Source organism: Pseudorca crassidens, chromosome 1 (assembly GCF_039906515.1).
Source record: "Pseudorca crassidens isolate mPseCra1 chromosome 1, mPseCra1.hap1, whole genome shotgun sequence".
In the NCBI taxonomy this organism is placed as follows: domain Eukaryota; kingdom Metazoa; phylum Chordata; class Mammalia; order Artiodactyla; family Delphinidae; genus Pseudorca; species Pseudorca crassidens.
In genome coordinates, this window is record NC_090296.1 from 79,504,562 (window position 1) to 79,529,719 (window position 25,158).

The 25,158-nt window shown below is 33.4% G+C and overlaps 1 protein-coding gene across 1 annotated transcript in view; it reads right to left on the reverse strand.

Moving 5' to 3' along the window:
• LOC137226919 (uncharacterized) overlaps positions 1-25,158 on the reverse strand; it is a 261,239-nt gene extending 236,081 nt beyond the window's left edge. The window contains exons 1-3 of the mRNA XM_067742387.1: positions 19,952-25,158; positions 2,643-2,793; positions 647-778 (exon numbers count right to left, since the gene is read on the reverse strand). Of these exons, the coding sequence (XP_067598488.1) occupies positions 647-778; positions 2,643-2,766 (256 nt within the window). The 5' untranslated portion in view covers positions 2,767-2,793; positions 19,952-25,158. The remainder of the gene's footprint in view (positions 1-646; positions 779-2,642; positions 2,794-19,951) is intronic.

A 25,158-nucleotide genomic window follows, 5' to 3' on the forward strand; every position in this document is an offset into this window, starting at 1 on the left:
GAGTGATTTCCATTTTTATGAATGAAAAAGAATCTTGCATAAACATTGTTTATTTAAAGTTTTAAATAAAGAAAGATGCAAAACAAAATGGGAGCATTTTGTTTTATATGTCAGTATCTTACAAGAGGGCAAAGTAAGGAATCTGGCTCACATGATTCCCAAGACAGCAGTATCTCCTTTGCATTAAGTACGTAAATGAGATTTATGGCCACTGACCTAATCTTAGATGCCAAAATGTACAGTAGTAACAGCCTTCTGAAAAGCTTAATTTAAAATTATGATGTTAACAAAAGCACTTTAGGAAGCAGACAACACACCCAGCATACATGCACACGTTAATCTAAGATACACGACTACAGAAAGAAGCCATGGTTATTTGCATAAAGCTTTAGAATACATTTCAGAGATAATTCAAACACAAAGGTTTTACTCTTTTTCCCTATCACCTTGATGTTTATGAATTTCCAAATAAATACATTATCACTAGACAGTTGATTTTCATCACTAAAGATCACTTAATACCAGATATTCATAGATTCTGGTTTGGGGAAGGCTTAGAATTAAAATAAATAAATAAACCTGTTAATTGTTTTTCTGAATTTTAAAAGCAGTTTCCTTACTCACTAAGTACTAACTAAATTAGCACCTTGTAGAGAAGAAAAGGCTTGAGCTGCTGCAATTATAACACTTTCTTCACTGAATGAGAGAAAGGCGGCTATGATGCCGTTAATCCACTGGTAACCACTTGGAGATTTTCCTGAGCTCATTGATTTTTGACCTGAAAAAGAAAAAAAAGAAAGAATAAGAAAGAAAGAAAAAAAAACAGTAAATGAAACCTATAATGACAGATGTCAAATCAACACTTTCCTAATATAGTTCCATAAAACAGAACTCCTGGGAGGAAAATAACATCCTGCATAATAAAATGTCAAGTTAAAGAAACACATTCCTTCCCTTATCACTGGGTTTTAACAAGTGAATTATGCATAGTTAGAGGAGGTAAACACATAGTAACAAATGTTTTTCAAATGATTTCAAAAGTTTTTAACTTTTAAATATAGTTGAAGCTCTGAAATGTATTAATACATTTCAGGTATAAATAAATATATCATCCCTGAAAGAGATAAATTATGCTACCATGTAACTTGTGCATAGGGTTAAAAAGATTTTTAGAGAGTACCATTAAAAAACTGAAGTTAAAATGCAGGATTAAAAAGAACACTGGGTTTTATAAGTTATCTGTACATTCAATTCTAAATTCCTGTCTTAGTTTAGACTGTCCCAAAAGAGAGTCTAAAATAAGAACTTGGATGTAGGTAACTTATTTGGGAGGTAAATCACAAAAAGCTGACTGAGAAGGCATGGAGAGCAAGACAGGAGAGGAAAAGCCAACAATGCTACTGAGTGGGTTAATGATCTGAGCAATCAAGGATCAATTCTACTGGGAATTCTCTGAGGAGCTCTGTAGAAGGTGGCTCAGATTGCTCATCTGAAGGATATCAGGCTGGTGTACTTATTCACAATATCCTGTCCCCCATTAGTTGAACGCTGCTGCAAGTGCCAATATCTCCCTCACTCTTCCAGGCTTCCTTGGCACAAGGGCTGAGTAAGCTCCCTTGGTTTCAGAGGAAGTCCTGAGGCAGAAGAATGGAGCAATGCACATCCCAAGTTTTGGTAGAACATTGTTAGTGTGCCCAAAACTATTTGGCAGTGCTCGACAGCACGTGACAAGGGCACCAAAAACCTGTGCCTCAGATGCCAGGTCACCTACAAAAGTTATCACTGCATTACTTTGAATCAGCTCACAAGATGGAGATTAGTAAGACTCTTTATAAATCTAAAGTTTTTACATTCTAATATACATTATTATTCCTAATTTTAAAAATCTGAAAACAATCTAATTTATAAAAATGATTTTTGTGTTTGTATAACCAATACAATTTCCTTTTTTTTTTTTTTTTTGGTGTGTGTGTGTGTGCTTTCAGAAGAAATTCATGTTTAAACTAGGCAAAAGGATAAATTTGAAGTTTAAAGAAAAAGAAGCCACTGATGCTAAAAGACAGAAAGAGAAAGTGTCACCTAAATAGGTATTATGACAACTAATTTTCACATTGTTTCTATACTACAAAATTATTTAAATGGAAAATAATATAATTTGATCAGTTTTATTCTTTTTTATCTCAGTAAAGAACAATCTGGTTTGGATTAACTCCACATTTTTCAACTAGCTGCTTTAGCATCATGAACAAACACATTGCCTTAATTGTACTTTTTTTTTTTTAAAGGCCATATATCATAGTGCTTAAAATTGCTCAGGCCTTGGGGTCAGATGCCTATGTTTGAATTGTCTCTCTGCAACTAACCAGCTGTACAAAATGGGGACAATGATAATAGTTATATATTTAGTAATTAGTACTTTAGGATTAAATTATATGATACATATGAAGCCCTCAGAAAAGTGTCCATCTCATAATAACTGCTCCGTAACATTACAGATTATTATTATTATGTATTGCTAATAATCTACAAAAGTTAGGAGGTAAAAAGTCATTAACAGTAAGTTGTAATTATGTGTGCTTTCATATACAATTATACTACAAAGCAATAAAGGAGAAAAAAGACTGAGTAAAACATAAACTCACTATTTTGTAGAAGGGGAGTCAATGATTTCCAGATGAGAGGTGGAGTTTCATTTTGGTCTTCTTCCTCTTTGAGAGCAAGGATGTTATCCTCATTACAGTTCACCTCACATGAGCAGTTACCCATAAACAGCCTGTCTGAGGATGTCAAATGCTAAGAATAAAGATTAGTGAGCAGAATAAGAAATGATGAATCAGGAAGCTAAAAAAAAAAAGATGAAATTGGATAGATAAATGCAATTTACATTTACTCAAGAAAAAAGGAAAAGCAAGAAATTTATCCATTAATAGGAAAATGCAATATCTGAAAATGGGAAATAGTAGATATTGGTGACACAATGTGGTCAATGACCAATGTGGAATAATAGATTACAATCACACAAATGACTGGTGTATTACAATCATGCAAAGGAGCAAAAGCATTATAATACAATAGCACAGAGTTAGGTTGTGAGTTGCTCAAAGAAAAGGGAAAAACATCATGAAGCTATTAAAGGCAAAAGGGATAAAGTAAAAAAGCATCAATTAAAAAATTTTTAAATTCCAGTAGGAAAAAAGGTTGATCATGTAGTGGCAGGCCAGCATTAGAAAGTCATATGTTAGCACAATTACTATGTAAGTTCAATTAAATAAATAAACATATAAACTAATACCATAGTCTAAAGTAGGACACAGTAATACAAATAAACAAAGCACTGAGCATACCTTTAGGAAACTAAATTTATGTTCAATCTGGGATAAATTTGTTATTGCATATTGGCACAATGGATCTAAATTACTATAGGTATCTAATGGGCATCAAATAGGCTTCTTCAGGTTTCCTAATTTTGAATTTAAAAGTAGAATAGAGACGAATACTTTTTTGAGATTCTATAATTGCAGCTCGAAAAGAAACATCATTTTTTTTTAAAGATGAGAACTAAGGTTACGTTAAAGAACAACTTTCATCAACTAATCCCAACAAACTATGCATTGAATTTCTAGTTTGGTTTAAAATAGGGAGACATACATAAAATATAGCTTGAAGGTAAATTTGTATTTCACAATAGAAAATAAAGTACATTTTCTCCCAGTTTTTAAAAGTTGTTTCCAAGTGGTTTTAGAAACTGAGTTTTCATATTAAAACACAGTGTTCTCATTATGTGGGTTTTCATAATATGAACCTGAGAAAAAATGCTGAATGTTTTTCTGTAAAACTAACCAATAAACTTTAGAAAAGTCAAATTATTCATGCTCATCTGGTCTGCTTTTTTCAATAATTTTAAAAGGAGTTTCAGTAATTCCGTGGGTTATCTGATTTCTTTCCTTCAGATACAGTCAGATGAGAGGGCATCTCAGTCCAGTATTCCTGCCAGCCAGCTTTAACATTTATCTACTCAAGGCTAATCTTATTCACCTATACTTTCACTCACTTCTTATCCTCACTGGATAATACTGAAGAAAATCCCAGATATCATAACATCTCATCTGTATGTATTTCAGTAAATAAACATAGAGAACTATTTTTTCTTTATAAATATAACCACTATACAATTATCACACCTAAAAAAATAATTCTTTAATATCATCAATTATCTTGTCAATATTCCCATCAAAATTTGATGAAATACAACAAAATGTAAGATATCTTAACAAATAGTACAATAAATGGACAAAGCAAAATCCATACCCAATCTGTGTATGTGTCTTAATTTTTAAAATACATTTGGTAATTAACTGAATGTTGTTTTCATATGAATTATTATCAAGTAAAGTTTTTAAGTATCCATTATTATTTAATTTAAAGTCTCCATTAAGCACTACAGAAGAATTTTGACCTTAAGATTCAGTACTTGCCAATGAGTTATCTCCAATGTGTTCACTTTTTTTCTGTGAATAATCACCCTAACTTTTATTTGTACATGCACACAAACTGACATGGGATAATGCTACTTCTATGCCTACCACACAAAAGTACATGATGTCTTTCTAGATATTTTGCTGCCTCACTTTCTATTATATTCTGCCTCATGTTCCAACAACTACTGTATCTATAGTAGCAATGAATAGGTAAGGCCCTGGACTACTTTAAATCAATCACTCATCCTCTGACAGATTTAAAAAGTTGGCTAATTCACTTCAACTTAATAAATATTTATTGAGTGCCTAATAAATGCTAGGCTCCACGATGTTATACGTACTGTTATGTGAGCAGTCAATAGGCAAGAATTGATCTCCCCTCTCATCAAGTTTACAATCTAGTCTAGTAGGAAAACTGTAAAAATATGCCAAAGCAATGCCCATGTAACCTATTTCTAAAATTAGGAAATGCGATATTTTAAAAAATCCCTAACAACATTTGTTTCTCATCTGAAAAATGTGATTTTACTAAGAAAAAAAATGAGGAGAGGCAAAAAGCTCTGCATATAGGAAGCCGTTCAATTAATAGTAACGGGACTAAACTAATTAACCTAGGTTTTTTCTGGATAAGGCATTCGTTACTTTTCCTGTTTAATAACAGTTAGCTGTGTTTAAGATGGGTTAAACAACTTGTAATTAAACCTGAAGTAATCTATTAAGATAAGTTTGAAACATCAAGTCTATTTTTTCTTATTAGATAGCTTTCTTTTTTAGAGGTTTATGATTACTACTGATGATAAAGAGAAGCCAACTGGAAGGCAGAATTGTAAGCATATACACTAAGCTCAAAGAGGATATGTAAATTGCCAATCCTAAACTCATTAAAAATTCCTCTCTTTCTTTAGAAAAATATTTGTTCCAGGCTGAAAGCCCCATTATATGCAATGGAACTGAACCTTCACTTATAATTAAGGTTGGGTCAAAAGTCTAAACCAGAAATTCAAAATACACATAAATACTTGACCCGAAAAAGGGAAAAAAGTCTCCAGTTAAGTGAAAGCTGTATGTTTGAAAGTTCTCAGGAGACTCAATTACTACCCCCCATTCTTTTAGGAAACATAATTCAGGAGAGGCTTAAAAGGAAGTTAAAAACATGCTAGATTCCTAAAGAATTTATATTCTCTCAGATATTCTTATTTAGGCAAATAAATGACCAAGTGATAGAAACTGAATTGACGAAAAGAAGCAATTAAATAGTATATGAAATAATACATTGTATAATATTTTCCTACATGTAGACCATGGCCTAAATTATAAATAAAGTAAGAAGGATATTACTGGAGTATATAATTCTGTTCTGAACTTTATTTGGTTACAAAAAAGGTATGAAATTATTTATGTATTATGTCACAGTTAAAGAATGTGCCAAAATATAGGCAGATATCAGTTCCTATTTTATTTCAAACTGAACTTGAACTACCTTTGGACCTAATCCAGGGAAATTACTTTTAAAACAGCGAAGAATCTTATTTTTGAAGTGACTTTAATCTTTTGTCTTTAGTAAATTATTAGAAAAAAGAGCTGTTTTTGAGAAGAAAATGTTATTTTATATGGTTGACTTGGATCAACCACCCATAAACTCACACACACATATAAGACAATCAACAGAGACTGTCAAATACGTAGCTGCAAAGTATCAAACTAGATAGCATTTGCTTAATAAGGATAGATTTCTTGATATAATGTGGCACCCAACATACTAACATTCATTGTGAAAATACTATCACTCAAATAACAACTTAAACATTTTCTATGATTAAACTAGCCATTTTCTAATTGATATTGTTAAATATTACTATGATTATTTAATATTAGCATTATTAAATATTAGCTAATTTCTAATATTTGAGACTGACCTACTTTTGGGGGGTACTGCATTAATCATTATTTCTTCTTGAGACATTTTTTTTTTCTATTCTGTCCACAACTACTTTACTGCTTCCAAGGACTTACTTTGATTCCTCATCCCATTTTTAATATATTGAAAAGGACAAATATAACAATTAAAGTATTATACTGAAAAAAATATTCTTCTGTTTTCTCACAAAAATTCTGTATTTGCAACAGATTGAGAAGTTTCCCTCTACCTTTAACATGGAAGTAAAAACTATCTTTAGATTATAAACCATTAACATATTTTTAAAAGATTACTATGTAATTTTAGCACAAATAAGGAAAATTGAGAAGCAAAAAATATAGAATTTCTTCCTAACAAATTATTTTCCATGTTTCTTCTTGTCCTTTTTTACAGATGCATAAATTTTATGCATCTACATTCATATTATACACACAATTATACTTTTATCATTTAAAGATATATAATATGCAATTATCAATGTCATATACCCTGTAAAATAAATACTGTCAATGGATATATACTATTCCAATGAGTTAATGTGCTATAATTTAACTACTCTAGTACACAGAAAAAAGGCAAGTGTGTCCATACTTAAAATACTTAGAAGCATACTTGGTATACAGTAAGTTCTACTTAGTGCTGGCTTTCATTATTATCATTATTATTGTTATCATGCTATTATTATTGCAATTATCATTGTTCTTAGAGTACAGGAAAAAAATGAAACTTGAAAAGAATACAATGAGATATAAAATATTCAAATTAAATTAATATGTATATATTCTTGTGAAATCCAAGGGAATCAACTAAAAAGATACTAGAAATAAAACTTTTGTAAGCTAGTTCTACAAAAAGAATCTATAAAAAAACCAGAAGCTTTCTTTATCCGAACAATAACTCATTAAAAAACATAGTGGAAGAAAATCATAATTATATCTAACATTTATTGAACATTTGTTAAGTGCCAGGCACTGTTGTAAATATTTTAAATTTACTGTATTTACTAATCTAACCTTCAAAACCACATTATGAGGTATATGATACCATATTTCATCAAATCTAAGACATCATTGTTAAGACTTATATCATAATTTCAAAGATGTTAAAAAATGGAAAAGAATGTGCCCTAGAATCACTAAGATACAGTATTATCATTCCTATTTTATATAAGAAACTGAAAGAAGAGAGGTTAGAAAATTTGCTCAAGGTTATTCAACATAAAAGTGGAAGCCCTTGAACTTTTTCTTGTTATACATAAATAAAACCATTTTTCTAAATTTACCTTGTATCCAGAAACCTTACAAAACTTAATTCTAAGGATGTGTCTATAGATCTGCTCTACATTTTCTACTTATACAGTCATAATCTGCAAACAGTGATAACTTTATTTCTCCCTTTCCCTAACTTATACATTTATTTATTTTTCTTACCTTCCCCACTGGCTGAATAGAAGTGGTGATTTTAGGCACCCTTATCCTGTCCTTAAACTCAAATGAAAAGATTTCATCATTTCACACTTAGGTATGATGTTTTCTCTATCTATTGCAGATGATCATATGTTTTTGTCTTTGTCATTCTTTTAATATGGTGAATTCATTAACTGATTTTCAGCTGTTAAATAAGCCTTGCATTCATGGAATAACCCAACTTGGTCATGGTGTATTATTCATTTTATATATCACAAGTTTAATTTGATAATATTTTGTGAAGGATTTTTAACCCTATGTTCATGAGTGAGATTGATTTACAGTTTTCCTACCTCTTAATATCATTATCAGATTTTATTATTTCCAAGTATATTTAAAAAAAAATTAGACTCATGAGTCTAATGCAAATCAGTATTAAATATCAAAACTGGCTAATGTCCTACAGGGCAGTAATATTGTAACTTTTGGGGTTATCTTTTTCTATTTCACAGAAATAATTCACATCCCTACTGGACAAAAATCTATATATTAATTAGTAACTTCATAGATTGTAGGCTTTAATCAGTAAATAGTAAGTTTATAAGTAATAAATTAAAGTTTATTTCCTAGAGAATAAATGCTCCTTGAGTGGGCTTTTCAGCAATACTCCAGAAAAACATTGAAAGGACGTGTAGTCAGTCATCCTTCCCAAAACATTTTCAAAAGAAATGTCAATTATATGTAACAGAATGTAGGTACTAACCTCACAAAATGAGTTCCCTCTTCTGTTTTCTTGAAAGGTTTCTGTATGAAGGAATCATAATGATGTCTTCCTATTAAGATTTCTGGGACTGATTATTTGTGCCTTCATTCTTTTTATCTCTATCAGTGTTGCCACGGATTGATCGAGTTTAATCATTTCTGAGAACCACTTCTCTGTCTTATGTTCATATTCTATTTAATTGATTTCTTCTTAAACTTTATTATTTGTTTGTTTGGGTTAAATTTCTATTCTTTAACTTATGATTATTGCTTAACTCATTGATTTTTTTGCCATTCTCCTTATATTATATATATACATATTTGAGGCTATAAATTTCATTGGAAACACTGATTTAATGTTATTTCACAATTTTGATATGTCAAATTTTTCATTAGCAATTTATTCAAAACATTACTAATTTCACTTAGGGTTTATTCTTTGTGCCATGAGTTATTTAGAAATCTGTTTAATTTCCACATATTTATAAATTTTCTAGCTATCTTTTTTTATTGTAATTAAAGATAAGTAACATAAAATTTACCATCTTAACCATCTTTAACTGTGTTGTACAGTAGTGTTAAATATATGCACCTTGTTGTGTAACATATCTCTAGAACCTTTTCACCTTGCAAAATGGAAACTCTGTACGCACTGAACAATTCTGCTTTCCTCCCCTACCCCCAGTTCCTGACATCCAACATTCACTTTTTGTTTCTATAAGTTTGTGTACTTTAGATAGCTCACATAAGTGGAATCATGCAGCATTTGTCTTTTTGTGACTAGCTTATTTCATGTGGTATAATGTCCTCAAGGCTCATCCATGTTATTCATATGACGGAATTTCCTTCTTTTTTAAAGGCTGAATAATATTCCATCATATGTATATACCAATTTTTGTTATCTGTTCATCTGTTGATGAACATTTAGGTTGTCCCCACATCTGAACTACTGTGAATAATGCTACAATGAATGCAGGAGTGCAAATTTCTTTTTAAGATCCTAATTTTAATTATTTTGGATAGATACTCAGATGTTGGATTGCTGGGCATACAGTAGGTCTATTTTTAATACTTTGAGGAAATTCAATACTTTCTTACATAGCTGCTGCACCATTTTACATGCCCATCAAGAGTGCACAAAAGTTACAATTTCCTTGCATCGTCACCAACATTTGGTATTCTTTCTGTTTTTTTGATAGTGGCTATCCTAATGGATGTGAATTGATATCTCATTGCAGTTTTCATTTGCATATCTTTGATAACTAGTGATGAGGAGCATTTTTTCATCTGTTTACCATTTGTAGATCTTCTTTGGAGAGATGTCTATTTAAGTCCTTTGCCATTATTTAAATTGGATTATTCTTATTGTTACTGTTGAGTTGTAGGTGTTTTTATATATTCTGAATACTGGCATGGTTTGCAAATATTTTCCCCCATACTGTAGCTTGTATTCTGTTGACTGATTCCATTGCTGTGCAAGTTTTTAAGTCTAATGTTGTCCTATTTGTTTCATATTCTTGCTTTTGTTGCCCATGCTTTTGGTATCATGTCCAAGAAATCATTGCCAAATGCAATGTGATGAAGTTTTTCCTCCTATGTTTGCTCTAGGAATTTTATAGCTTCAGGTCTTATGTTTAGGCATTTAATCCATCTTGAGTTCATTTCTGCATATGGTATAAGGTAAGGGTCCAAATTCATTCTTTGGCATGTGGATATCTAGTTTTCCTAGCACCATTTGTTGAAATACCATGCTTTCCTCATTAAGTAGCCTTATCATTCGTGTTGAAGATCATTTAACCATTAATATGAGGGTTTATTTCTGGGCTCTCTATTCTGTTCCATTGGTTTACATGTCTGTCTTTATGACATCACCATACTGTTTTAATTACTGTAGCTTCATAATATGTTTTGAAACCAGGAAGTGTAAAGCCTCCAGCATTGTTTTGCATTCTCAAGATTGCTTTGGCTATTGGAGTTCTTTGAGATTCCATAGGAATAGTACTTTCCACTTCTGAAAAATAAATGCCATTGGGATTTTGATAGGAATTGCACTGAATCTGTGGATTGCTCTGGGTAGTAAGGGTAATTTAACAATATTAGTTTTCTAACCTATGAACATGAGATGTTTTCCCATTTATTTGTATCTTTAATTATTTTCAGCAATGCTTTGTAGTTCTCAGTGTATAAATCTTCCATCTACTTGTTAAGTTTATTCCTAAGTATTGGGTTGGCCAAAAAGTTCGTTTGGGCTTTTTGTGTAATATCTTAAGGAAAAAGCTGAATGAACTTTTTGGCCAATCCAATATTTTATTCTTTTTGAGGCTATTATAAACAGGACTGTTTTCTTAATTTCCTTTTCAGATTGTTTGTTGTTGGTGTTTAAAAGTGCAACTGAACTTGTGTGTTGATTTTGTATCTTGCAACTTTGCTGAATTTGTTCATTAGTTCTAATAATACTTTTGTGGAATCAAGGTTTTCTGCATATAAGATCATATTATCTGCCAACAGAGAAAGTTTTACTTCTTCTCTTCTGATTTGAATGCCTTTTATTTTTTCTTGACTAACTGCTCTGGTTAGGACTTCTAGTACCACATTGAACAGAAGAGGTGAGAAAGGGCATGCTTGTCTTTTTCCTAATCTTAGAGGGAAAGCTTTCCGTTTATTTTTTTATCATTGAGTATGAAGACAGCTGTGGGCTTTCACCTATGGTCTTTATTATGTTGTGGTAATTTCCTTCTCTTCTTAGTTTGTTGAGTGCCTTCATCATGAAAAGGGTTGAATTTTGTCAAATGCTTTTTCTGCATCAGTTAAGATAATCATGTGGTTTTTGTCCTTCTGTTAATGTGGTATATAATATAGACTGATTTTCATGTGCTGAGCCACCATTGCATTCCATGAATAAATCTCACTTGGTCATGGTATACAATTCTTTTAATGTATTATTGAGTTCAGTTTGCTTGTAGTTTGTTGAGGATTTTTGCATCAACATTCATCAGGGACATTGACTTATAGTCTCCTTTTCTTACAATATCATAACCTGATTTTCTTTTCTTGCAGTATCTTTGCCAGGGTATTGCTGGCCTCATAAAATAAGCTTGGAAATATTCCCTCCTGTTCACTTTTTTGGAAGAGTTTGAGAAAAATTGGTGTTAATTCTTTAAATGTTTGGTATAATTCTTCAGTGACACCACTAGTCCTGTGCTTTTCTTTGTTGGGAAGTTTTTGATTACTGATCCAATATCCTTACTAGTTATAGGTGTGCTTAGATTTTAAATTTCTTCATGATTCAGTCCTGATAGTTCATTTATTTCTAGAAATTTATCTATTATTTGTAGGTTTTCCAATTTTTTGGCATATAATTGTTCATAGTAGTCTCATACTTATTATTTCTGTGATACCAGTTGCAATGTACTTCTACTATCTTTGATGTTTGTTATTTCAGTCTTCTATTCTTCTTAGTCTAGCTAAAGATTTGTCGTTTTTGTTGATGTTTTCCAATAATGAACTCTTAGTTTTGCTGTTTTTTTTCTATCATTCTTCTCTTCTTTACTGTTTATTTCTGCTTTAACCTTTATTATTTCCTTCCGTTAACTTTGGGTTTAGCGTGTTCTTCTTTTTCTAGTTCCTTGAGGTGTAAAGTTAGGTTGTTGATTTGAAATCTTTCTTTTTTTTTTTTCCCAATCATCTAAAAAATTTTCTTTAGGTAACATCAGTTTAAAACATTATATAAGTTTCATGTGTAAAACATTATATTTCTACTTCTGTATACAATACCATGTGCTCACCAGCAAGAATTTAGTTTCCATCCCTCACCATACAGTTGAGTTCCTTCACGCATTTCACCCTCTCCCCCAACTCTTTCCCCTCTGGTTGCCACTACTCTTCTCTGTATCTAGGTGTTTGTTTTTGTTTTGTTTAATTTGTTCATTTATTTTATTTTACTATTGAAAAAATATATTTCACATATGAGTGAAATCATATGGTATTTGTCTTTTTACATCTGACTTAATTCACTTAGCACGATACCCTCAAGGCCCACCCATGTTGTTGTAAGTGGCAATGTTAAAGCAGGCAGTTACCTAGATATGAGCATAGAAAGGGGGGCACAGGCCAAATGGCAGGAAACCATACAACCTGTAAACAATGGGGGTGCTTGGGCAGAAAAAGAAAAGCAGGAACCTCCAGACTGACAGGAAACCACATATTTTGGGATGATAGTGTCCTAGAGGCAAAGAAAGGTGGGAAAAGCTGGGAATCTCCAGTGTCTGAATATAAGCTTTTGCTCATTTTGCTCTCATTACAATAAAATTAGCCTTGCAGATAAGAAGCTTCCATCATGCATTGATACCATGACATCCCTCCTCCCCTTGGAAGATGGAGCTGGGATGAAAATCAGGGAGTATGATCCCCACACCCCTCCCCCCTAATGAATATTCCACCCCTTCATTTCTATGGCCCACATAACTGGCTTGCCAAAGAAACTTGGGGCAGCTACTGACCTGAAACTGCCCGCTCTCCCCTTGAGAGTGTACTATCACTTAAATTAATCCTCGCTTTATCTTCTTGACCTCCCTGTCTTGTCTCTGAATACTTTCTGTGATGAGACAAGAACCTACACTCCGTTGTCAGCAAGATGTAGTATATATACCACATCTTCTTTACCCATTCATCCACTGATAAGCACTTAGACTCTTTCCATATCTTGGCTGTCGTAAATAATGCTGCTATGAACATACAAATGTGTGTATCTTTTTGAATTACTGTTTTTGTATTCTTTGGGTAAATATCAGCATAGAATAGCTGGATCATAGGATAGATCTATTCTTAATTTTTGGAGAAATCTCCATACTGTTTTCCATGGTGACTGTACCAATTTACATTTTTACCTATGGTGTATGAGGATTCCCTTTTCTTTACATCCTTGCCAAGACTTGTTATATCTTGCCTTTATGATAATAGCTCTTCTAACAAGTGTGAGATGATATCTCACTGTGGATTTGATCTGCATTTCCCTAATAATTAGTGACATTAAACATCTTTTCATGTGCCTGTTGGACATCTGTATGTCTTCTATGGAAAAACATTCAGCTCCACTGCCCATTTTTTGATTGGATTGTTTTGTTGTTGTTGTTGAGATCTGTATGAGTTCTTTATATATTTTTGGATACTAATGGCTTATCAGATATATGATTTGCAAACATCTTCTCCCATTCAGTAGGTTGTCCTTTTGTTTTGTTAAACGTTTCCTTTACCATGCAGGAGCTTTTTAATTTGCAGTCCCATTTGTTTATTTTTGCTTTTGTTTTCCTTGCCTGAGGAGATATATCCAGAAAAATATTTTTCAGACTGATGTAAAAAAGCACAATGCCTGTGTTTACTTCGAGTTTTATGTTTTCAGGTCTTACCTTCAAGTTTTTAACACATTTTGAGTTGATTTTTGTGTATGGTGTGAGATAATATTCTATTTTCATTTTTTGCATGTGGCTGTCCAATTTTCCCAACACCATTTATTAAAAAGACATCCTTTCTACATTGTTCTTTGCTTCTTTGTCATAAATTAATTGTCCATATACATGTGGATTTTATTTCTGGGTTCTCAATTCTGTTCCACTGATCTATATATCTGTTTTTTTCTGCCAATCCCGTGCTGTTTTGATTACTACAACTTTGTAATATAGTTTGAAGACAGGGCATGTGATACCTTCAGCTTTGTTCTTTTTTCTCAGTATTGCTTTGGCTATTCAGAGTCTTTTGTGGTTCCATTCAAATTTTAGAATTTTTTGTTCTGTTTTTGTGAAAAATGTCCTTGGGATTTTGATAGGGATTGCACTGAATCTGTATACCATTTTAAGTAATATAGACATTTTAAGAAGTTAATTCTTCCACACCATGAACATGGAATATTGTTCCATTTCTTTATGTCTTCTTCAGTTTCTTTCAACAATGTCTTACAGTTTGCAGTGTGCAGGTCTTTCACCTCCCTGATTAAATTTATTCCTATGTACTTTATTCTTTTTGTTGCAATTCTAAATGAGATTTTCATAACTTCTCTTTCTGCTAGCTCACTGTTAGCAATATAGAAACAATGGACTTTGCACGTTAATTTGTACCCTGCAGCTTTACTGTATCTGTTACTATTTCTAATAGTTGTTTGGTATAGAATTTTCTATATATAAAGATCATGCTATCCACAAATAGTGACAGTTTTGCTTCTTCCTTTTCAATTTAGATGACTTTCATTTCTTTTTCCCATCTAATTGCTCTAGCTAAGACTTCCAATACTATGTTGAATAAGAGTGGTGAGAGTGGGCATCCTTGTTTTATTCTTGATCTTAGAGGGACAGCTTGCAGTTTTGCATCATTAAGTATGATGTTAGCTGTGGATTTGTCATAGATGGCCTTTATTATGTTGAGGTAGGGTCCTTCTATGCCCATTTTCTTGAGAGTTTTTATATAAATTGATGTTGAATCTTGTCAAATACTTTTTCTGCACCTATTGAGGTGATCGTATGGTTTTTATTCTTCAATTTGTTAATGTAGTATATCACATTGATTGACTTGTGGATATTGAAAAATCCTTGCATTCCTCGGATAAATCACATTTGTTCATGGTGTATGACCCTTTTAATGTATTGGTGTATTCAGTTTGCTAGTTGAGGGTTTTTGCATCTATATTCAGCAGAGATACTGGCTTGTAATTTTCTTTTTTTGTGTTGTGCTTGCCTAGTTTTGGTATCAAAGTAATGCTGTTCTTTTAAGATGTGTTAGAAAGCATTCCCTCCTATTCAACTTTATGGAAGAGTTTGAGAAGGATAGGTATTACATCTTTGAATGTTTGGTAGAATTTACCTGTAAAGCTATCTGGTCTTGTACTTTTGTTTTCTGAGGGGTTTTTGATTACTATTTCAATCTCTTTACTAGTGATCAGACTATTCAGATTTTCTATTTCTTCATGATTTAGTCTTGGCAGGTTATATGATTCCAAGAATTTGTCCATTTCTTTTATGTTGTCCAATTTGTTGACATATAGCTGTTCATAATATTCTCTTTTATTACTTTGTATTTCTGAGTATCCATTGCTATTTCCCCCCTTTCTGATTTTATTTATCAGAGACTCCTGTCTTTTTTTCTTAGTGAGTCTAGCTAAAGGTTGTCAATTATTTTTATTTTTTCAAAGAAAAAGCTCAGTTTCATTGCTCTTTTCTATTGTCTTTTTAGTCTCTATTTCATTTATTTCCACTCTAATCTTTATTATTTCCTTCCTTCTACTGAATTTGGGCTTCATTTGTTCTTCTTTTTCTATTTCCTTTAGATGTAAGATTAGATGGTTTTATTTGAGATTTTTCTTGTTTCTTGAGGTAGGCTTGTATTGCTAGAAACTTCCCTCTTACAACTGTTATTGCTGCATACCATGTAAGCAGCATGTTGTATTTTTATTTTCATTTGTCTTCAGATTTTTTAAAAAAATTCTCCTTTGATTTCTTCATTGACCCAATAGTTGTTCAGTAGTATATTGTTTAGTCTTCATATAGTTGTGATTATTCCAGCTCTCTTCTTGTGGTTGATTTCAGTTTCATATCATTGTGACCAAAAAAGATGCTTGATATGACTTCAGCCTTTAATGTATTGAGACTTGTTTTATGTCGAACATATGATCTATTCTTGAGAACGTTCCATGTGCACTTAGGAATGTGTATTTTGCTGCATTTGGATCCAATGTTCTGTACAAATCTATCAAATCTATCCAGCCTAATGTTTCATTTAAGGCCATTGTTTCCTTGTTGACTTTCTTTCTGGATGATCTATCCATTGATGTATGTGGGGTGTTAATATCCCATACTATTATTGTGATGTCAATTTCTCCCTTTAGGTCTGTTAGTAATTGCTTTATATATCTTAGTGTTCTTATGCTTTTTTTGTCTCAAATTACCCCTTTTTATGTTGTGAATTTATTACCAAATTTAAGTAGCTATAGTTATTTTTACTGCTTGCTTCCCCCTTCAACCTTTATGCTATATTAAAGTGTTTAAAAACTTATTCTGACACAGAGTCACAATTTTCTGACTCTATCACTTTACTCAAAGTTTTGTGTACTTTTGCCTTTTTGTTTCTGGTAGAAGAGCTTCTTCCAACATTTCTTGTAAGGCAGATCTAGTGTTGATGAACTTCCTCAGCTTTTATTTGTCTGAGAAAGACTATTTCTTCTTCATATCTGAATTAAAACTGCAAGATAGAGGATTCCTGGTGGACCAATTTTTATTTTTCAGTATTTTGAGAATGTCATTCCACTCCCTCCTGGCCTGTAGAGTTTCTGCTGACATATGTGCTAACCTTACAAGGGTTCCTTTTTAAGTTACCATCTTTTTTCCCCTGGCTGCCTTTAAAATTCTTTCTCATTGACTTCTGACAATTTTAATATACTGTATCTTAGAGAATGTCTTTTTGTGTTGAGGTAGCTAGGTATTTTCTTAGTTTCATGGACTTTTATATCCAGTTCCTTTTCCAGGTTTGGGAATTTCTCAGTTATTAAAAAACAGCAACAACAAAAACTCTCTTCTCCTTCTGGGATGCCTATGACCTTATGGTGCCCTACCTAGAAGAGTCAGATAGCTTTTGTAGAACTTCCTCACTTTTTAAAAGATCTTAATTGTCTTTCCTCTTCTACTTGTATCATTTCTGTAGTTCTGCCACTGAGCTCACTAATTCTCACTTGCATGGCCTGCTCTACTTCTAATGCTTTCTAATGCATTCTTCATCTTGTTTATTGAGTTTTCCAGCTCCAGACTTTCGTTTTGGTTCTTTTTTAGACTTTCAATCTCTCCAGTAAACTATTTCTTCTGTTCATTAATTTTACTCCTAAACTCATGGAACTGCCTTTCTGAGTTTTCTTATAGCTTATTGAGTTTCTTCATGACAGCTATTTTGCATTCTCTATCAGTTAGCTTGTAATATTCCATGACTTTACTTTTGGTTTCTGGAGAAGTGTCATTTTCTTTTTGTGATACAGTGTTACTGTGATGCTTTATGATGCTTGATGATTTGTTACTCATTTTAAGTAGTGAATACTTTTCTTCTTTAAATAAAGCTTTTTTGCTTTTTTTTCCAATAACGGATTTAACAGGTTGGATATTACAGGTCTTTCTTTCCTTGGTAGGCAGTGCTATAGCACAAGTTTTGGTCTTCCTTACTTGGGCCACCTCTGGTTGCGCTTTAGAGATGTCACTCTCCACCCTCCACTGCCTCCGTCATTCAGCGGTGTAGCTTAGTGCCCTTTGTTACTGCTTGTTGTTGGCGCCAGCATCTGTGGCACTGGGGTGGCAGGTGCTACTCCTGTGTTGGGGATCTCCTGAGTCACAGACTCCACTGCTGCAGAGGGAGGGGGTTAGATGGGGGTTGTTGGGGTTGTCAGTGCCTCTGCTGTGTCTTGAGTTTCTGAGTTTGTGGCTGCCACTGTTGAAGGTGGGGAGCAGGAAGGCCTAAGTCATGGTTGTATCGGCTGGAGAGATGGGGTCACAGGCCCTGAACCACTTTTGCCCAATTACCTGTGGCCACAAGTACTGCTGTGGCCAGGGGGACAGAGTTGTGTGTGCTACTCCTCTGTTGCTACTGGGTTCGCTAGGGCTGCAGGTTCAGCTATAGTGGCTGAGGATCCAGGATAAGAGGCATTGCCTCTGCTGTTCCCTTGGTTTTGCCTCCCCCATGTGCTGGAGTCCACCCACCTTTAAATGTACAGATGTGTGAAAATTCTGCAGTGTTCTGGTGTGTTAGGCAGAACCACCTTTGCTGACTTGTGGATGTTTTACTGGTTGCAGATTAAAGGGGAGCAACAAAGGGGGTGTCTCACCCGGCCATGATGCTAACATCACTCTGTCTTTGTTTTTAATGTATGTGTTTACCACTATACATTTCCCTCTTGGTACTGCTTTTGTTGCATTTCACAATTTTTGGTACGTTCTGTTTTCACTCTCATTTGTCGCAAGATATTTTCTAATTTCTCTTGAGTGTGTGTGTGTGTGTGTGTGTGTGTGTGTGTGTGTGTATGTTTTAACCCATGGGTTGTTCAAGAGTGTATTGTTTAATTTCAACATATTTGTGAATTTTCCAGTTTTGTTATTGATCTCAAGTTTCATACCATTCTGGTTGGAAAAGATATTTGGTATGATTTCAATCTTCTTAAATTTGTTAAGAAGTGTTTTGTGGCCTAACAAGTGATCTATCCTGGAGAATGTTCCTTGTATGTTTGAGAAGAATGTATAATTTATTGTTGTTGGGTGGAGTGTTATTTTAATGTCTATTAGGTCCAATTAGTCTACAGTATAGGTCAAGTCCTCTGTTTCCTACAGTATAGGCCAAGACCTTTAATCTGGTTGATTTCTACATTATTGAAAGTGAGAGACTGAAATCTCTACCATCATTGTGTCACTGTCTATTTCTCATTTCAATTCTGTCACTGTTTGCTTCACATATTTGGGTGCTCTGCTGTTAGGTGTATATATATTTATAGTTGTTATAACGTCCTGGTGAGCTGCTGTTTTATCATTATAAAATGTTCTTCTTTGTCTCTTTTGACAGTTTTTGACTTAAAAATCTATTTATCTGATATAAGTATGGCCACTTCTGCTCTATTTTAGTTATTATTTTCATTGAATACCTTGTTTCATCCTTGCACATTCAGCCTATGGATAACCCTAGATTTAAAGTGTATCTCTTATAAAGGGCATATTGTTGTTGTTGTTGTTTTCAATACATTTAACCACTCTATGTCATTTGGTTTTCCATGAGAATTGTTCCACATGTAGATGTAATTTTTGGTGTTTTGTAGATGGTGAGCTCCACATCCTCCTACTCCACCATCTTGATCTCCACCCTCCCCAATGTCATTTGATTTGGAGTTTAATCTATTTATATTTAAGGCAGTTAGTGGTAGAGAGGATTCACTATTGTCATCTTGTTAATTGTTTATGTCTTCTAGTCTTCTAGTTATTTTGTCACCCTTTCCTCTTTTGCAGTTGTCTTTTGTGTTTTGATTTTTTTGTTTTGTTTTGTAGTAACACACTTTGATTCCTTTCTCTATTTTGTGCATTCTCTATAATTTTCTTTGTGGTTACTATGGGGACTGCATCAAACATCTATAACAATCTACTTTAAACTGATAACAACTTAACATTAATCACATATAAAACTCTACTCCTTTATACTTCCTCTCTCTTACCTTATGTTATTAATGTCACAACTTATATCTTTGTATATTCTGTATCCTCTAACATAGTTTTATAGTTATAGTTACTTTTCATGATTTTACTTATAATATTTTATGCCAGAATTAGAAATAATTTAAACACCACCATTACAATATTATAAAACTCTGTATACATCTATATATTTACCTTTTATTTGAGAGCTTTACATTTTCAAATGCTTTAGTGTTGCTGTCTAGTGTCTTTTTTTTTTTTCAACTTGAAGAACTCCCTTTAGCAATACTCATAAGAAAGGCAAGTCTAGAACTCTCTCAGTTTTTCTTTAACTGGGAAGGTCTTTATTTCTTCTTCCTTTAGACTTTTCTGTATGTTTACCATTTTCCTTAATAAAATGTTGGAGTAAAATAAAGTTAAGAAATTTTAAACAAAAACTTAGAAAAATTATTACTAGCAGACACACCAAAGCATAATAAAGTATGTTAAGGTTTTAACATAAATGTTTTTAACTAGAGTTAAAATATTTATATCTTAAGGATAAAAATTACAGTGAAATGGATGAACCATAAGTGCTCTACCAATGAGTTCTGGCAAATGCATATCCATCATCCTGAAAGTACCTTCACTTTAATTTTTGAAGGATATTTTTTGCTGGCTACAGATTCTAGGATGATGGTTATTTTCATTTAGCACTACCAAGAATATGACTCCATTGTTTTGGATTCCCTTTTTTTCTGTTTAAAAGTTAGGTTTCATTCTAATAGTTGCTTCTTTGAATGTAGCCTTTTAAAAAAATGCATTTTGATTATTTTCAATTTTTTTCTTTGATTTTTGTTTCCAGCAATTTTATTATCACACACCTAAATATGAATCTCTCTTTATTCCATCTGCGGTTCATAAGACTTCTTGAATCTGTACCTTAGTGTGTTTAATTAATTTTGGAAAGTTCTGAACCATTATCTTCTCAATTTGTGCACTTTACCCATTATACCTCTCCTCTCTGACACTTTACATTTTAGACCTTTCCACTATTTTTTTTTTTTTTGCCGTACGCGGGCCTCTCACCGCTGTGGCCTCCCCCGCCGCGGAGCACAGGCTCCGGACGCGCAGGCTCAGCCGCCACGGCCCACGGGCCCAGCCGCTCCGTGGCACATGGGATCCCCCCGGAGCAGGGCACGAACCCGCGTCCCCCGCATCGACAGGCAGACTCCCAACCACTGCGCCACCAGGGAAGCCCCCTTTCCACTATTTTTATTTCTCAACCTCTAATGTGTATTTTTCTTTATTTCTCTCCATGCTTCATTCTGAATATTTTCTTTTGACTTCTAATTCACTGAATCACCCTTTGGATGTATCTACAGGCTTCTGGCAAGACTCTTAGCCTTTCCCTACCCAAATCCAACCACTCACAGCTCACCACCACTCTCTGGTATATGACCAAAAGAACCAGTCTTGCTACCCTAAATCTGGGTTTAAACCTGTCACCAGAGCAGCCTAAGATTCTCAGATCATGTTTATTCCATAAATTACAATCTTCATTTCTATGGGCAATGAGGCAACTTCCCCCATCCCCTCTATTTTATATATTTGATTTGTTTATCTGTCTCATTCCATAGGATAAAAGCTCCACGAAGGAAATGATTTTTGGTTGTTCAATTCGCTATTGTATCCCCACTGAATGAACAGTGTCAGGCATATAAATGTAAGCACCAAATAAATATATTAAATGAATAAGTGGTATGCCACACCTCTTTTATGAGAAATCATCAAAGTGAAACTTTATGAAAACACCAATCAGAAACTTTATTTTTTAAAACAACCCCAAGAACAAAAAGCTACACGGGAGAACACAACAACTAAGTAAATATTAAAGAAAAAAAGTCAGTCAATTAGAATTTGAAGGAAGAGAAGGAAATCAACTGATTGGTTATTTTTATGATCCTGCCCCAAACTGATTAAATCTATCAAGATTTGGGTTCAAAATCTCTTCTACCGCCCAGTTTGATTCATGACTTCCTGACACACTGATAAATTGTTGGTACTACTGAAATCTATGCATTAGGGACAGAAATGAGTTAAGTAGCTCTCTAAACTTGGGTGAATCTGACGCTTGATTTATTAATCTGCTCCAATGATCATTTATGGCAGCAATGGCACAGCGGTACCTAAGGCCAAAATCTACCTGAATTCCAAGTTATATCAATAAGGTTTATAGAATAAGGTTTTAAAACCTGCTGAATGCCTTGCTCCCTCCTACCAGATCAGTTTTCTGCTCTTTAGCTTGAGGGCAAAAGATGGGGAAAGGGTGGGGTGTGGTAGGAAATTTGTGCTGAACCAAATGTTCACGAATAAAAGTCATCCTTTATCTTTCTCCTTCTTTCGTCCCTCTGTAAGGAAATATTTTTGAGGTGGTATAGAGACTGTGGCAGCATATCTCCGTGGCAGGGATCTTCAAATTTATACATGCGTCTATGAGCTGTGAGAGTAAATTCCCATGCACAACATAATCAAAAGGCCAACCACCCAAATACTTCTAGTCTTTATTTATTTATTTATTGCCCCAAGATTCACTGCTTAGACTTTACTATAGGATCAACTAGATTTCAACCCACATCGTGGGTACTGTTTTCACTTAAGTTATATGGAAAGTTTTAAAGGGCTCTAGTGCATCTCTTTCTACCGAGACTACTAAAACGCTGTAGAATAACATTTAAATACTCATTTAGCACTGATGAACTCATTTGCCTCATTTTCTTAATCAAATATTTTAAAATTTAAAAATATATGCTCATTGTAAGAAGTCACAATTACAGATATATAAAGAATTAAGCTTCTCTCTGTTTTTCCCCTTCATGCTCCCTTTCCCCAAAGAAACCAATATGATCAGTCTGGTTATTATGTGCTTACATCTTACTATCCTTAATCAAATATAATTAAATATATAAGCTCCTTGTCTCCACCACTATATTTTAGAAAAACAAGTTCATATCCCACACATTACTTTTCACCTTGAATCAACAATATATTATGGCCATAACTTCAGTTCAGATTAGCCAAGCTAGTGAACTGTTATTGTAATCATAATGCTGGGAATAATGATTACTCATAATAACTTCAATTTAAAATCAGAATTAGAATTATGCTGTATTCTGTCCATAATTATAGTCAATTCTATGTAGGCCTAACAGTTTTTTAAATAGAGTAGGTGCTCACAGATATCTGTTGGATTGAAGAGAAAAATAAAAGCAGAGAGATGATTTAATGTTATAAATTTTTTCAAGATATTTGATGAGGTTTCTGAAAAAAAGCAAAATAAAATGAAAGACCAAGAATGGTCCATGAAATTATGATGTCTTTAAAAGTTACAACTAGTACGAATATGAGCTTTTATAATTATATAAAATATATAATTGTCCCATGGGTTATTTCAACAAAAAACAAAATTAAGTACTAAGTGATACTAGGGTACGTTAGTAAAATTGGAGCTAAATTTCCATGAACCTTGTCTCTTAATGAATGCAATGGCTTTGCCAATAATTAATTTGAAATATTATTTCTCATAAAGCTGTTTGAAAAATCTAAAACAACTACATAAGGAAGGAAGAGTTTCTGAACTGTTAAAAGTCTTTATTCTTCTGCTAAAGATTATGCATTTTAATATGATCTGTTGGCTGATTTATGTAAAGCTTTGTATTTTTCATTTTCTCAAGCCTGTCAGAGTAGTGATGTATGTATGGTTCATTTTAGCATCAAGTTTGCCATAAGCAATAAAGTCAGAGCCCCCAAAAGAAATTTTAATGTATTTCCCCATTTTTAACCTGGAGCTTTTCATTATTCAGTTATTTTGTTTGGGATCCCATGTTTAGTTGATATAATTTTTACACTCACATAAATAAATATTTTAACTTAAAGGTAACATTTAAATAGGTTAATTATTCAATAGAAAAGTTTAAGGGTCATTATATATAAAGTGCAAATCTTAGTGATAAATTTTACACTAACAACCTCTCTAAAGGCTGTATTTTATGTTCCAGTTTGCTTGGAGCATTTTTCTCTAACAGAATAAAAGAAAAATAAACAAGAACGTGACTTTCATTAAATGGTATGCAACATGAAATGGAAGCACGTCTATAAAATTTTGTAAGAAAAAAAATGAAGTATGAAAATAACAATCAGTTAAATTAAAAAATTCTTATTGCAGAACTAGTTGCTGTTGTAGGGGGTGTGAAGATGAAAAAAGAAGAGTCCTTAAGAAATTTACAGTCTAGTAGAAATAATAAGTCCTTAAACAACTATAACATAAGCTGCTTAAATTAATGGTCACAAGAGAGGAACAAACAAAGTATTAGGGCAGTTCATCTGGTGTGGCTAAATGCATAAGAGTATTTGAATTCAGTCATACATCATGGACAGGATGTAAACAGTTAAAAAAGACAGATAGAATAAGCAAAGGCAAGGGAGGAAAGAAGCAGAAGGCATGGTAAGGGACTTTTCCAATGGTTCTGTATTACAAGAGCAAAGGTACACGTGGGGGAATCCTGGGAGAAAGACTGAAAAAGGATGTTATGGCAACATGTCATAGCTAAACATCTTACTTATTGAGAAAACCATGTAGTGCCATTATGGAGTTTTGTGCATAGAAACAAAAACTAGAAAGAAAAATCTAATATGGCAATGAAGTAGAATATGGGGAGAATAAAAGCAAGGAGTCCACTTAAAGAAGTTCTATCTTGTCCAAGAGTTTGGGCAAGATACAACTTTAACTAGAGAGATGGGCACGGAGATGGAATAGTGTACAATAGGGGTCCCCAACCCCTGGGCCATGGACCAGCACCAGTCCGTGGCCTGTTAGGAACTGGGCCACACAGTAGGAGGTGAGCGGTGTGCGAGTGAGTGAAGCTTCATCTGCCTCTCCCCACTGCTTCCCATCACTCACATTACTGCCTGAACCATCACCCACACTCCCAACTGTGGAAAAATTGTCTTCCACGAAAATGGCCCTTGGTGCCAAAAAGGTTGGGGGCCGCTGGTGTACAAGACATTAAAACTAACTTATAAAGGATTAGATAACCAATTGAATGTCCATGGTAAAGAAGAGATGATTTGTTTTATTCTGTGCCTGAGTTACTAGGGGGAAAAGAGTTGTGTTAAATAACAACAAACAAGGAAAAGGTGCACTTGGAGGGGAAAATGATTTCAAAGTTTGTACATAATGAGCTTGATATTTATTGGCAGTCATGTCCAGCAGGCAGTCAGAAATAAGGATGTAGAGTTAAGGGGAAAAAAAAGATAGTAGTAGAAAGTCCAGAAAGAGAGTGCTTGAGAATTATCTGCATAGAGGTTAAAAGTAAACTTGTGGGAGAAGACACAGTCTTTGTCAGAGAAAATACTGACAAAGA